Source organism: Pelodiscus sinensis, chromosome 11 (assembly GCF_052426305.1).
Source record: "Pelodiscus sinensis isolate ZL-2025 chromosome 11, ASM5242630v1, whole genome shotgun sequence".
Lineage (NCBI taxonomy): Eukaryota > Metazoa > Chordata > Testudines > Trionychidae > Pelodiscus > Pelodiscus sinensis.
The window spans coordinates 19,879,178-19,894,353 of NC_143062.1; the positions used below are offsets into that span (position 1 = coordinate 19,879,178).

At 46.4% G+C, this 15,176-nt stretch overlaps 1 protein-coding gene across 2 annotated transcripts in view; it reads left to right on the forward strand.

Annotated features, from left to right (window-relative positions):
* Positions 1 to 925: 925 nt before the first annotated feature.
* Positions 926 to 15,176, forward strand: part of PACS1 (phosphofurin acidic cluster sorting protein 1) — a 121,056-nt gene continuing 106,805 nt past the window's right edge. The window contains exon 1 of one of the 2 annotated variants that reach the window (XM_075938962.2): positions 926 to 1,385. In XM_075938962.2, the coding sequence (XP_075795077.1) occupies positions 1,126 to 1,385 (260 nt within the window). In that variant the 5' untranslated portion in view covers positions 926 to 1,125. The remainder of the gene's footprint in view (positions 1,386 to 15,176) is intronic. The other variant, XM_075938961.2, reaches the window with a different exon arrangement.

Below are 15,176 nucleotides of genomic sequence, written 5' to 3' on the forward strand. Positions count from 1 at the left end.
GGAGCTCTACCGATGTCATTCACATCTGCTCCCAGAGCTGGAGACAGGAGAGCTGAAGTCAGATAATCACCTTTCCTAAGTGCTGCCCTATGGTGTTAACTGGGCCCTGTGCAGTAGACTTGCTGCACAGGCAGGTGGGGTTCCCACAACTCAGCTAGGAGCCCTTCCCATGTCTTCTCTTCTGCTCTACATGGGGAAAGATGATGGAAAAGGGGCTAGAGTTGACCTCCAGCCTCCTGTCTCTAGTGGCTGCTTCCTTTTCACTCTTCAAGCTTCCTGGGAGGCCAGGGGCTGGGACATGTGCTTGGATCCCAAGCTGCTTTGGGCAGGGCCACTGGACCAGTTTAAACGGTGGAGGTGATGTGGTCTGGAAGCAAGCTAAAGCACGAATATACCAACCACTTCATGGCCGGGGGTGCAGGAGCTCCCCTAGTCCCAACAGCTCTGGCAGTGGGAGAAGTGCCCCCTGGGCCTCTTCCCTTGCTGCCATGGAGAGGTTGTGGCGCTTGGCAGGGCATTGTCCAAGCCAGCAGCAGCCTGGCCTCCCTGCACTACACAGTGGGGTACCAGAGGGGGCCAGTAGGGGGCGGCTGGTACAGGGGTCCTGATTAGCCCGGGTTCGTGGTTGGCGTGAGGCCGGGCATTGTGAGTAGAAGGGAGGGTGGGGTGGGGGCTGGGCAGAGAAGCGGGGGGGGTGTGTGAAGGGATGGGGCTGTGGGAGGGGGTTGGGGGCAGGATCAGAGGGAGGGGGGTTGGCCGGGGCAGTGGGGGGGGGGAGAAGATTGAGGGGACACTGGGGGGGGGGGTGAGGGCGGGGACTGGCCGAGAGAGGTGGGGGGGTCTGCACCTTTAAGCGGCGGGCAGGAATCGGGGGCGCGCGCCCCCATGCGGGTTCCCGCGGACCCAGCGCCCCCTCCTTCCGTTTCCCGCCCCTCCTCCCCGCGCGGGCACGAGCCCGGCCCTCCAGCGGGGTGACCAATCAGCTCGGCGCGCGCTCCCCCGTGCCACGCCCCCTGCCCTGAGGAGAGAGCAGCGGCGGCGGCGGCAGCGGTGAGGCTGGCGGGAGCGCGCTCAGGGCAACAGGCAGGGCCAGGCAGCGGCGCGGGTCCGGCTCGGCTCGGCTCCATGGCGGAGCGCGGGGGTCCCAGCGCGGGGGGGCAGCGCGCCCCCGCCCCGTCCGCCCTACAGCCCGTGACGGCCGCGCTCCCCCCGCAGCCTGCCTCGGGGCAGCCCCCAGCCCAGCCCTCGGGCACGGCGCCCCCGCCCCCTAAGCCGGGCTCCGGGCCCCTCACCCCCGGCGGGGCGGCCCCGGGTGGGCGCCCGGTGCAGATGAACCTGTACGCGACCTGGGAGGTGGATCGGAGCTCGCCCAGCTGCGTGCCCAGGTGAGAGGCTGGCGGGGCGCGGACCGGACCCCTGTCTCCCCTCCCCCCAGAGACCCCCGTGTCCCGCGTCTCCTTTCTAACGGGGGCCTCTGCCCTGCTGGCCCGTTTCCTCCCACCGGCGCTGCCACCTTTTGCGCTTCCATGTCCCCTGGACCCTGCTCAGCTTCGCAGCAGCCGGCCCCTTGGGGTAACCTCTGGGCCCTCCTATCGCGTGGTGGGCTCTGTAGGATACCAGCCTCCCCTGGAGTGGGGGCCCAGCTGAACCCCATTACCTGCTTGGGCACCTTTGTCTGCTTCTGAGCCCAGAGGAAGCAGCAGGGGAACCACCACCCCCATACTCACCGAGCAGCCAGCCATCCATCCCCATGGGAACCACCCCTTGCTGAGCAAGGTGAAACCTAAACTGTTCCCTCCCCCAAGTATCGAGGAAAGAGACCAACTTCCCTTGCCCCACATATCCCTGCTTGCCCCATCTTCTGGGTGTGAAATACCACAGGGGAAAGCACCCCTCTGTCTGCCAGGTGTGTGTCCAGTGCCCACCCTGTTCTTTCTTCTTGTGCCTGGACCGAGGACACACCCCCTTCATACCCTGGTTATGAAAGACCCGTTAGTGCTGTTGGGTAGGGGGCTGCTTACTGCCTGGCTAGGGAGAGGTGTGAAAGGAGTGTGTGGCTGCTGGGAGATAAGCAGCCCTCTCAGTTCATTGATTGTTTATTTTTAGCGCCGTTCCTTCAATACTGCCAGAGTCCAGGTGACTTGTCATTCTGCTCCCGTGCTGCTGCTGTTGTGACGGGGATCGTAATTGCCGTGCTCATCTGTTGTTCAAGATATTTTTCTGCTACCACCAGCACATCCGGCTCTTGCTGTGTTGTGGCAATTTGTGGTCATGGAGGCAGCTTCCTACATGTTCAAGTACACCCCGATTTCAAATAGGGTGACAGCAGAACATGTTAACATGCAGATTTCTCAGCACACAGAACATTTGCCTCAGACTTGCCTCCAACTGGTGTGTTGTGTTTTTTTTTTTAAGCCGGTTATTATTCATTTCTAGGATGTTTTGATAAAAAACAAAAAACCTGATTTCTTGTTTTTTGTTTTTGGTCCAGTGCATTTAGGGTCTGCTGTATATTCAAATGTATTCAACAGCTTTTTAAGAATTATGTGTAGCCCACAGATCCAAACCTGTTCTGAGATCCACCTCCAGTAAGCAATCCTGATTCTCTAGCGAACATTTTGCAGTGCAACCTCCAAGTTTCCCTGTCTAAATAGGTAACTGATTTACATTTTTTGCATTGTTTGCTCAAGACACTAATTCACTTGTATTTTATTCACTGGCAAACCACACAGTTAGTGATGAGTGAGGCTCACTGTAGAATGACAGGCTCCCTCAGGTAGCTTGTAGTCTGCCTTGGATAGGGCATGTAATGTTTGTTGTTTCACTGCCACCTTATGGGGTTTCATTTCTGAGGAGTGGCTGGCTATGTGACAGATATGCACAGTTTGGTGGTTCTAGGTGAAAACTACTACTAAAGAATAACAGGTAAAAGGTATTTTGTGAATATTTCAAGCTAAATTGTGCTTACTTGAGAACATAATTCAGTCCTGGGCTAGTGCCTTCGGAGATATGAGTTCAGTTCTTGTCCCCCCACAGATTTCTGACGTGTCCTTGGGCAATTCCCCTAATCTCTTTGGGCCTCAGTTTCCCATTCCCAATGTAGGGAATTACACATCCTAGCCCACCATATGTTGAAGACAAGTAATGTTTGAGGCTCTTAAATGTGATGGTCAGAAGGGCTGTATAATGGTTACTCAAGTAACAAAATTAGAACTGTAAGACTAAACTCAGTCTGTGCAGTGTTGTTGTAGCCATGTTGGACCCAGGATACTGAAGAGGCAAGGTGGGTAAGGTGATACTTTTTATTGGACCAACTTCAGTTGGGGGGCGGGGGAAGAGGGGAGAATACGCTTTTGAGCTACCCAGAGCTCTTCTTCAAGACAAAAGAGCTCTGTGAATCTAGAAACCATTTTCCTCTTACCAATAGAAGTTAGTCCAATAAAAGATTACCTCATCCACTTTGTCTCTCTTAACTGAGTCTTGACATTCCATAAGAGGTAGTAAAGTGCGTTTTCTTTTTAAGAGCTAACTACTGCTCTTTGCAAAGGATATTCCTGATACCTGTATGCCTTGAGATCTATAGATAGAAAGTTGTATATGAGAGCTATGTATTAGTATTGAGGAAGGGATTTTTATTTTTGCGAGGAGAGTCGGGGGACAAACACAGCTATTTTATTTTCTGACTCTGTCCCTCCCAGTGCCCCTATGAATACAAAATCATGGGTTCTAAATTAGCTGGTACCGCTCAAAAGAGATCTTGGAGTGATCAGGGATAGTTCTCAGTAACTCTGCTTGGTATAAAGCAGCAGTCAAAAATGTTAATGCTATTAGGAACCATTAGGATAAGACAAAATATAATAATGCCACTTATAAATCTATAGTATGCCCATACCTTGAATACCCTCTGTATTTCTGGTTACACCATCTCAAAAAAAAGAAAATTGAAAAAGGTGCCAAGATGGGCAACAAAAATAATTGAAGGATGGAGCAACTTCCATGTGAGGAGAGATTTAAAAGGGCTCAGACTGTTTGGCTTTTAAAAAAAGAGACTGCTAAGGAGAGAGATTTTAGAGGTCTATAAAATGATGACTGATACAGAGAAAGTGAATAAGGAAGTGTTATTTACTCAGTCTCATCACACAAGAACCAGGGGTCACCCAATGAAATTAAGAGGCATGGCAACAGCAGTTTTAAACAAAGAAAAGGAAGTATTGCTTCATTCAATGCACCGTCAACCAGTGGCACTTGTTGCCAGGAGGTGTTGTAAAGGCCAAAAGTGTAACAAGGTTCAGAAAAGAATTAGGTAAGTTCATGGAGGCTAGGTCTATCAATGGCTATTAGCTAAAATGCTTAGGGATGCAACCAATGTTCCTTCTACTCTTTTTCCATCCATGTTTTATGTGCACTGGGCATGTGCAAATGTGCACCACCACTAGAAACCAAGCATAGCTGTGGGCGCTCTGTTAATCAGCTGAGGGACAATTGAATTTCTCCTGAGCAGCTGCACAAGTTCACAGTTTACAGGAAATAAGGGATGCAGCCTGATGCTTAGGGTATTCCTAACCCTCTGGATGTCAGAAGCTGAGACTAACCAATGGGGAATGGCTCACTTGATAATTATCCTGTTCTCTTCATTCCCATTGAATCATCTGGCACTGGTCACTGTCGAAAGATGGGATAATAGAGCTCGATGGACTGTTGGTTTGAACCAGTGTGGTTGTTATGTTCATTTCAGCAAAGGTGTGTCCTTTACTGATAAACTCAAGTCTCCATGACTATTCCATCTTTGATGGCTTTGCTGCTGTGCCCTTTAGTCAAAGCCTGTCTAATTGCATATCCACTAGGTGTTCGGCCAACCCCACTTACTAATTGATATGAGGCCAACAGCCATATAGTACTGTTTGTTTATACAAGTGCTCAAAAGTGTACTGTGCGTTTTGTGTGCCAGTTCCTACCCCTTTGTAATTTAAATGTTGTTGAGTTCAGGTTCACGTCGGATTGTAGTGGTCCGGGTCCTATCTGGCCAAGATCAGGATTGTTCTAGCTGCAATGCTGTAGTCAGAACCTTGACATGGCTGCAGCTAGAATGACCTTTTGAGGGTGAGGGTTGTTTGTTATCCTAAACTGTTGCACACCAACAGGCCCACCGACAGGGAAGGCAAAAGGGACAGTTGTCTGGGGTCTTGTGATTCAAAAGGGCCTGGGGATTCCAGCCACTGCAAGAGTAATGGCCACTGGAGCCCTGGGCCCTTTACGTTGCTGTTGGAGCGCCATGCGGTTGTGCTCCACTGAGTTCTTGGGGCTGCCTGAGGTGGGAGGGGGAGCGAGGTGCAGCTAAGGTCAGTCATGCTTGCACCATGTACCCCCCTCCCCCAAAAAAAATCTGGCTGTTACATTGTTTCATCATGTGTACAAAAAGGAAGAAGATTTAGGACCTGTTTTTTTTTTTCCCAGGGGTTCCGAGCCACTGCTCCCATTCGCTTAAGGGGTGCTTACTGCTGCTGAAAAGCAGCCTCTTAGTGGAGGCCTTTCCAGTGCCCACAGACTGTTGATGGTTTGGTCCTAGTGTGTTGGAAAGGAGACTATGGAGCCCTGTTCTGTACTGAGTTTCAGCATGCTGATTGGCCTGTGCAGGATGAAAATGGACCATCCCTTTGTTGGAATCTTGGCTGTCTGAAATCTAAACGTCCTGGTTCAGCTTTGTGGCTGAACACTGAGTGCCTGTCCAAGTGGCTTCCCTTCTTCTCCCTTCACTGGGAGCTGTCTGCAGTGGAGAGCCCACTGTAATCTGCCCTCTCTTGAGTGACATTGCTAGATTATAAAGCCAGCAAGGACCCTTGTGATCACTTGCTCTGATCTCCTGTCTGTCGCAGGCCATATGACTTCCCTGGATGAGGGAGCCTTAAATGAGTGAGGATACCACAGGGATTAATTTAGCTTTCCACGTAAAGAGCAAATTGAAAACCTCCAGTCTGAATAAGGACTCTGAGTCACTGCTGACTGAGCTAGCCAAGCTTCTAGGGGCGCGCGCAGGAATGGGCCATGAACTCCTGGTTTCTTTGTCTCCTGGAGGGTGTCCATCTAAATCAGGCTTGCGGTATGTTGGCTAGGGGTGGTGCACACTCAGGGCCATGTGGCTAAACTGGGGACTTATTCTACAGGGCTATCAGTCAGCACTTGGCCATTCTGGTTGTTTTTAATCATTTCTGGTGAGAGTACTCCAGAATTGCTTTTACATTGATCCATAGATTCATAGACTTTAAGGTCAGAAGGGACCATTATGATCATCTAGTCTGACCCCCTGCACAGTGCAGGCCACAGAATCTCAACCACCCCTCTTAGAATAATCCTCTCACCTATATCAAAGATATTGAAGCATTCAAATACTTTGAAGGACCCAACATGCAGAGAGTCCTTCAGCTGTGATCTGTACTCCATGCTACAGAGGAAGGTGAAAAACCTCCAGGGCCTCTGCCAATCTACCCTGGAGGAAAATTCCTTCCCGACACCAAATATGGCGATCAACTAAACCCTGAGCATGTGGGCAAGACTCACCAGCCAGACACCCAGAAAGTTCCCTATAGCAACTCCTATCATCCCTCCATTGACCTATTTCCAACTGATAATGAATGGTCAATTAGTTACCAAGATCATGTTATTTCATCCAACCATCCCCTTATGATAGAATCATAGAACTGGAAGAGACCCCAGAAGGTCGTCAAGTCCAGCCCCCCGCTCTAGGCAGGACCAATCCCATCTAAATCAACCCGGCCAGGGCTTTGTCAAGCCGAGACTTAAATACCTCTAGGGATGGAGACTCCACTACTTCCCTAGGTAACCCATTCCAATGCTTCACTACCCTTCTAGTAAAAAAGTTTTTCCTAATATCCAATCTGGACCTCTCCCACCACAACTTGAGACCATTGCTCCTTGTTCTGCCATCTGTCACTACTGAGAACAGCCTCTCTCCATCCTCTTTGGAACCTCCCTTCAGGAAGTTGAAGGCTGCTATCAAATCCCCCCTCACTCTTCGCTTCTGCAGACTAAACAGACCCAAGTCCCTCAGCCTCTCCTCGTAGGTCATATGCTCCAGCCCCCTAATCATTTTGGTTGCCCTCCGCTGGACCCTCTCCAGTGCTTCCACATCCTTTTTGTAGTGGGGGGCCCAGAACTGGACACAGTACTCCAGATGTGGCCTCACCAAAGCCGAATAAAGGGGAATAATGACATCTCTGGATCTGCTGGCAATGCTCCTCTTAATGCATCCTAATATGCCATTAGCCTTCTTGGCTACAAGGGCACACTGTTGACTCATATCTAGCTTCTCATCCACTGTAACCCCCAGGTCCTTTTCTGCAGAACTACTACTTAACTGGTTGGTCCCCAGCCTGTAACTATGCTTGGGATTCTTCCGTCCCAAGTGCAGGACTCTACACTTGTCTTTGTTGAATCTCATGAGATTTCTAGTGGCCCAATCCTCCAATTTGTCTAAGTCACTCTGGATCCTATCTCTGCCCTTAAGCGTATCTACCTCTCCCCCCAGCTTAGTGTCATCTGCAAACTTGCTGAGGGTGCAATCTATCCCCACAACCCATGTTATAACTTCTTCCTTTCTTGCCTCATGGACTCCGGAATGATGGGTGCATTCCATTTTGATGGCCTTGCTATTTACTGTACATCAGTGTATCTTGGGCCCACCAATACAAAAGGGCTCAGACCTACTGGCCCTTTAAATTGCTACTGGAGTGTCATGTGGTGCGCTCCAAGCAGCACTAAGGACTGGCTTGGGAGAGTGGGGGCAGCACGCTCCAGCTCTTCCCGTTCCATCTGAGGCCCTGCCCCTTCTGGGAGCATGAAGGCTTCTCCCCCCGCCCCCCTAATTTGGCAAGGCTGTTGGCCCCACCTCTGTAGCTAATGTGATAATGAGTAAGAGGCTGACTTCTGTGTCTAGTGTGATTCTGGGTGAGAGGCTGGCTTCTGTGTCTCTCCTCTCACAAGACCCGAATGCCGCTTGGGTGTGTTTGTCTCTTACATCTCATCCATCTGCGAATCCCTGGTGTTTGGTAGATGTAACTGGAATGCAGAGAGTTCTGAGGAAATGCAGCAGGCCAAGCCTTCTCTTGTTGGCTGCTGCTGCTGTTAGAGTCCTGAGTTAGTTTTGAAACAGCTGTAGCAGAGATACCTTTAGGTGATCTGTTATATCTGCTGTGCAGAGCTCTGCTCACCTCGAGGAAGGGGTGTGTGTGTATAAATCCAAGAAATGTTTTTTCCCCATTATCCTCAATTATTGCAGTGAAGGGCAAAATCAGAAAATGTGCCAGCGTTGGAAAGTGTCCATGGTGATTTGTCATGGTTGTGTTTAGAAATAAAGACACTCAAGGATTTATCAATCTTGGTGGTTCTCTTCTCCCTCCCTTCCTTAATCTTATAACAAGAAAGCCTCCAGGGTTTTGTAACCTGTTTCTGTGTTTTGGTGGTAATTTGTTTCACATTTCATACCATCTGGAGGTGGCATTATGAGAGGAGCTCTCTGCTGTCTGTGAGCAACTTAACCATTTTTGTGACATGCTGTATGTATTGATGCCTGTGTGTGGATGGGGGAATTGAAGCCCTAAGAAGTAAAATGAAACAGGATTCCTAAGTTCCCTGCTCAAACCCTTCCCCTCAGAGTTGCAAACAGAACCCAGGAGTCCTGGCTGCCTCCTGCTAGTGCATGTTCATATTGCACAGTGTCTCAGATTTGCCAGCAAGGGAGGTTATAGCGGTATACTAGAAAACCTTTAATTTAACCTGTGCCTTACTTAATTATCATTTTAAAACTGCAGCATGGCTGATCATATTTCAGACTAGGAACAAAGTCTGAAAATAGCGTGGGAAAAGCAGTAGTCGTCAAGTCTTCAGCCTAGTGTGCAAGCAGCATGTTTCGGAATTAATTGGTAGAACACCAGTGGACTAAGAAGCAGAGGAAAGGAGGCCAGGATTTCGAGTCTTAACCCAGCCCTGCCACTAATTGTCACCTGAGGTAAGTCACTTTGAGTATGTCTACACTTGCACCCTCTTTTGAAAGAGGGATGCAAATGTAGAGAATAGAAATTGTAAATGAAGCGGGGATTTAAATATCCCACGCTTCATTTGCATAATCGCGGCCTGCCGCTTTTCCGCAATAGCGCTATTTTGGGACATCAAACTCGGTCCCCGCAGGGTTATTTCAAGAGAAAACCCTTCCCTCGAAATAACTGGTAAACCTCATTTTTTGAGGAGTAAGGGTTATTTCGAGGGAAGGGTTTTCGCTCGAAATAACCCTGCGGGGACCGAGTTTGATGTCCCGAAATAGTGCTATTGCGGAAAAGTAGCAGTCCGTGATTATGCAAATGAAGCATGGGATATTTAAATTCCTGCTTCATTTGCAGTTTCAATTCTCTACATTTGCATCCCTCTCTTGAAAGAGGGTGCAAGTGTAGACATACCCTTTGTGTCTGTTTCTCTGGCTTTGAAGTGGGATAACTTCTATATTTACCAGAGATTGTGAGGAGTAATGTTTATGAAGAGCTGGGGAAGTATTGTTGCTAAAGGATGCCATGAAAGTCCTTCTCTCCTGTGATGACAAGATACGCAGAATCTGAGCACGCTTTTAACCAGAGCAGAATCCTTTTATTTTTGTTGTTGTCCTGCTGCTCCATAAGACAGGAGCAGATGAGAAAAACACTTGCCTGGAAAAGCATTCTTCTAAGCATATTAATCTTAACAAATGTCCCATTTCAGCTGCTAACTCTCTCTCTACCCCACATGTTGCCTGGTGTAAATTGAAGAATAATATTGCTGTTCTCGGTCACACTTCTTTTTTTAAATCCCATGGAACATAGATAACATGCAAACTCAACCTCAGGCTCCAGGTATCTTTAGTTAGCAAACCTGAACAAGCTTTGGTTTCAAAGAAAACACATTTCTCAAACTTGAACTCTTCAAAAAATTGGGAAAAAATAGATCTTTGTGTTTAAAAAGAACTCAAAGTCCTCCAAAATCTTGTGCTTTGGGTAGATAAGTGACATTTAAAAAGGCCTATTAATGAAGGAAGATAACCAAGTATATTTTTCTTTGGGCAATGTATAGTGAGTTGTATATCGTCAATTTCATTATTTCCCTGCCTACTTTATTGGCTAGTCAGTTTCTTCTTTCCTGAAAGCATTAATAAGCAGAAAATTAAAAATCTGCAATGATTTCTCTCTGCCTTTAAGGTTCTGCTCTTGAAGGATAGAGAATAAGGGGAGAAACAGGCTGTATTCCTTTAAATGTGGCCCAAAATGTAAATTTAATTTTCAGATTGAGAACAGCCTCTTTTAATAATTGACACTTGTATATAATTTATAATTCTAAGATTTGTATTCCCTTAAGGTCTCAACTTTTAAATCAATATTGTTCCCAATAACTTTACAGAAGTATTTAAACAAATATTTGATCTTGTATTTAACAGCTGAAATGTTCAGAGAGCTGCTTTTCTTGCATTGTTTTGTGGCTAGTGAAGCTATCAGCTGTGAAATTCAGAAGCCTGAGCATGGATATTGGTATGATGGAAAAATATTTCAGTGGTAAAGTACTGATTGAGATTTAATGAAGCATTGTGAAAGTGCAACACTAACTTTGATGGCTTCTAGATTAATTGTAACCATTCAGAAAAGGATCAGAGTGTTCTGGTGAAAGGCTCAATAAAAACCTCTTACTGTGCGAGGAAGATTAAACCACCTGACAAGATCTTAGGACATATGGAAAGACAGATAATGTCAGAGCCCTGAGAGAGGTCTGGCTCACAAGGATAAGTAAGAGAAGACGCAACTGAAGTGAATAAAATTAATGGTGTTGAAAAGTTCAGTTATGCTCCTAATTTACCCTTTCTAATACAAGAAGAAAATACTGAATTAAATGAAAAGGTGGCAAATTAAAGCCGATAGGAGTAATAACTTTTAGTGCAGTGTATAATTAACCTGTGGAACATGCTGTCACATGATGTTGAGATAAAGATCTTAAGAGGGTTTGAGATGCTTATTTGAATACCACCCAAAGCTACGTTCGAGGGGATGAAGTAAGCCAATCTCCCACTGATCTAGACTTATCATGGGGCTGTTACTATTGACAGGAGCAGGTATTTATTTCATCTTCCACTGAAGTATTTGGTACTGGAGACAGGAATTTAGAGCAGATGGGCTGTTGGTTGGATCCAGTGTGGCAACTCCTTGATTTTTTTTCAAAATAATCAAATGCACTGATGGGGTCTGAGTGATGCAAAACACACTAATTTGGTTGCTACATCCCTGCTTAATAGGCTTGTTGTTCCTTTGATGAATTAGTTCTGTGGGTGCTAGAAAAGTAACCAGTGTGTTTTTTGAAACTTAATATTAAACTGCCACCCAAATATGTTCTCGCTAGAATACTTACCAGTTTTGCCCAGATCCTTCGGGGCTGGGAACTGGGTGTGATGGATGCAGGAGTCAGGTCAGGGGGTGGAGGTGGCCAGTGGCTGCTCCCCTGGGGCAGTGGAGTCCATGCAGCCCACCCACTGGTTGTTCCCTGGGGCTGGAGCACTTGCTGCCTCTCTTGTGGTCATTTGGGAGTATAACTGTCCCTGCTATCACACCCCTCCCTTTCCATCTGATGAGAAACAATCGCATTTCACACACATCCCATTGTCCTGGAACAACAAACTCTTATCTTGCTTTAAGTTATGAGGAAGTTGCATACTAAATGTGGTGGTCCTAGCTCTTACCATTTAGGAGGAGTTCTTGAACAAACAGATGGATGGACACACAGACAGATGCACAAACTCTCTCAAATATATAATAGATTACAGTAAACGTTTCATGCCTCTTGGGCAGTACCTCCCTGCCTTCCGTTGCTTGCTGTGTGACATCATTATAATGGTTCTGCCTTGAGGTGGCACCTCTTAATGAAAGGAACAGCAGAATGGATATTGGTCTGGTTGAGCTGCTTAAGGAATGGTGCAGGAATGACACTTTGTGTTTAAAAACATGCAGCATGTAGAATTTATGAGCAAGGTCATTTCAAGGGAAAAGCTGACAATGTAGAGGTCTCTGGTGTTAATGTGGGGAATATTTCCATTTAGTTTCACTTTGGACTGATCAGCACGTCTGTGCTTCCACTGTTACACGGGGAAATTGTAAATACAGCTCCTGCAGTTGCTATAAAATCACTTTGTGAGACAGTTCAGTGTTTGAAAATATGTATCCTGCAAATGTGAAACAACCTGGGTTAGTGCCTTATTAATAATTCATTTAAAAGCCTTCAGTGTTTTCTCTCTACTTGCCTTTATTTAACAACTATCAGGAATGTAAAGTCTGCACTAAGTGGGGTTTTCTGGAGGATGCTTGCGAGGTCTGACGTGAATTGTGAGGTTTCTCAGGTGTCAGATCTGTGACCAAGTTCCTTCTTTGCTGGATGTTCATGAGAAGCCCAGACAAAAACAATGTTTTCAATATTCTGGATGAAGTTGCTCCCTGTTATCTGAGAGATCCTACTTTTCCTTACAGCTTCCAGGACAAAAGACTAGAAGAGACTTGAATTTTTAATGTGTGGAACAATTTTGAGCCCTTTCTACATTATAAAGAGGACAAAACTCCTTTCATTTTACCTCTTGAGTACAGTTTAGGGACACACATTGATGCTGAAATTATAGCACTGTGGGTAGAGGTGGACTGATTTTGTTTGAAGAGAAGCTTTGTTTCTGTATTTCATGTATTTGCTGGGATAGGCTATGCCTCAGTGCATATTCCTAAGTGGCTCAAGTTGTTTTTCCACATGGTGAGCGAGAGAGAGAGCATGGGGTGAGGGGAAATCATGCCCGAAGTGCTGCAGTGCATCATATCTATCCCGGAGATTCTGATTCTTAAGCTATTTCTGTCCTTTATGAGGCCATGAGTAGTTGCAGTTACCTGGTTTTAGCTGTAGACACTGCAGAGGCCCACCCCCAATTATGTTCTTTGTGTTATGTTAGTGCCAGAACGAGTATCCCCTGAGATGAAGGGGTTAGCTTGCTGCTCTTGGAGAGCTGTTAAAAGCTCTGATGCTCAGGTTCTATTCAGAAGGCATTTAACAAGAAAGGTTCATTTTCTGAGCCTGAGCCTATGTCAGCCTGAATTTGAATCTGTCATAGGGCCTAGATAGATACCTCAGGTGGGCTAGGAAGTTAACCCCTAAGGTAGGCAGTAGAAGGGGCAAAAGGGGGAGCAATGGTGTCTTGAGGGACAGGCTGAACTCCTCTTCGTTCTCTGCCTATGTTCCCTTCACCGTCTTGCATTCCTCTTCTTGTAACTGGACAGCCTGCGTAATTAATGATTCATTCCAGGCAATGGCTTTTCTGATAAGATTCTGTGCGTTCAAAGGGAAGGAGTAATGCTAGACAGCTACTCCACAAGCTTTCTATTGACAGGACTTGATTTAACCCAGGGTGTTTGAAGGTAAACTCTGGCACAGATTGGACTGATCTTGTTAATGCCGTATGTTCTGTTAATTATTTTTATCGCATGGAGAAAAATGCCAGCCCTGTACTTGCAAGCTAAGCAGTGATCAGATCACTCTGGGGAGGAGGGAACCTGTATGGATATACAGAGTGGGTGACATAATAGGTAGTGTTTCTCCTAGGTCAATGGGTGTTGAAAAGGAGCACCCTGTGTTACTATGTGACTTTAAAAAAAGGTGGGGAATCCCATTTTCAAAGGGTAGAATGTTAACTCCATTATCCTAAACAAGTTTGTTCTTGCTCTTTCCACTGGAAATTTTTATTGAGCGTTTGTGTCCATTTGTAAATTATCATCAATGTGTTGTAGGCATCAATAAGTTACCCTGTGGAGTCTTAAAGAGCCTTAGTGGATGTTATGATTGGAAGCTATGATGAACTCATTCAAATGATTTTCTGTTAATGTATGTAAATGGAGGTACACACAACAACATATGAGAGTCCTTATCCGAAGCTCAGCACAAGATACTAGCCAAAGCAAGCCATTGGATTTCTTGGCCTGTGTGATTTAAAAAATGTCTGGGCCTGAACTTATTAGCCTTGTCACAAGGCTAACTAATTCGCACACTGAGATTTGCAAAGGAGAACTGGTAGGATCTTAGCTCCAAGGTCAAGCCCCAGGAATGGGTCTGCCAGGAATCCCCATCAGGTGGAAGATGCAGAATGAAGTCTGATTGGTGTGAATCAGTTATTAATTTCTTACTGGGCTACTGTTCCTCTTCCTCCACTCCAAAGTTTATTTATGTGATCTTATTTTTACTGCAATACATGGAAAAGAATAGCAAACCTTGCATTTGACAGTGAACTGACACCTAGAGGACAATCAGAGATAATACTCCATCTATCTTAAGTTTTCCATAGTGCTTCAATCTCTGTAGTGATGGGTCATATGTATATGCATCATGACAGTCTTGTCTTGCATCACAGAGAAGTTTATGGCACAGTCAGAAGTAGAATCAGCTGTCCTGGGTTCCAAACTAGTGTCTTAATCACACCATTGCTCTGGTACTACTCTTCATTTCCTGCAGCCCTCTGCCTTATTCCCTCTTCATCCTGTGCCCTGAAGCAGAGGTCCTGCAGAACAAATAGCGTGTGTATGTCATTGAAGACTGTTTTGCATCCTTGCTAAGGGGCCCATGAAGGTTGCTTGTACAACCTTCATTCTGTCACTTCCTAAAATCTGAGTCCATGATTTTGCAGCTTTAATGTGCTTTCAGTGTCTTTTCTTACAAATTTTTTTTTCCTAGGTTTGTTTTTTTAAAAACTCATCCTCAAGAACTATATTGATCCCTGCATGGATCAGCAGCAGGATTTGAACCTAGGACCTATTGCTTCACAGCATGGACCTCTGCCACCTGAGCTAAAGGACTAACTACTCTCACTAGTAGCTTGGACTCCAATGTGTTGATCCTCCCTTGTCAGTAGCAGACCTTGTCAGCATGAGTCCTGAATCGTAGGTTCTAATACTGTCTTTGAAGGGGAACATGGCTTGATGACAACACAGACAGATTGGAAGTGTGAGGTCTGACAGGCAACGTGACTGTTGATGAGATGTGGGTCTGATCTAATAGAGGCAGGATTGTGTTCCTATTTTGGCCTGAAGTGACCTTGTGTACGACCTTTCAGCTTCTCCATCGGTAACATGGGCTGA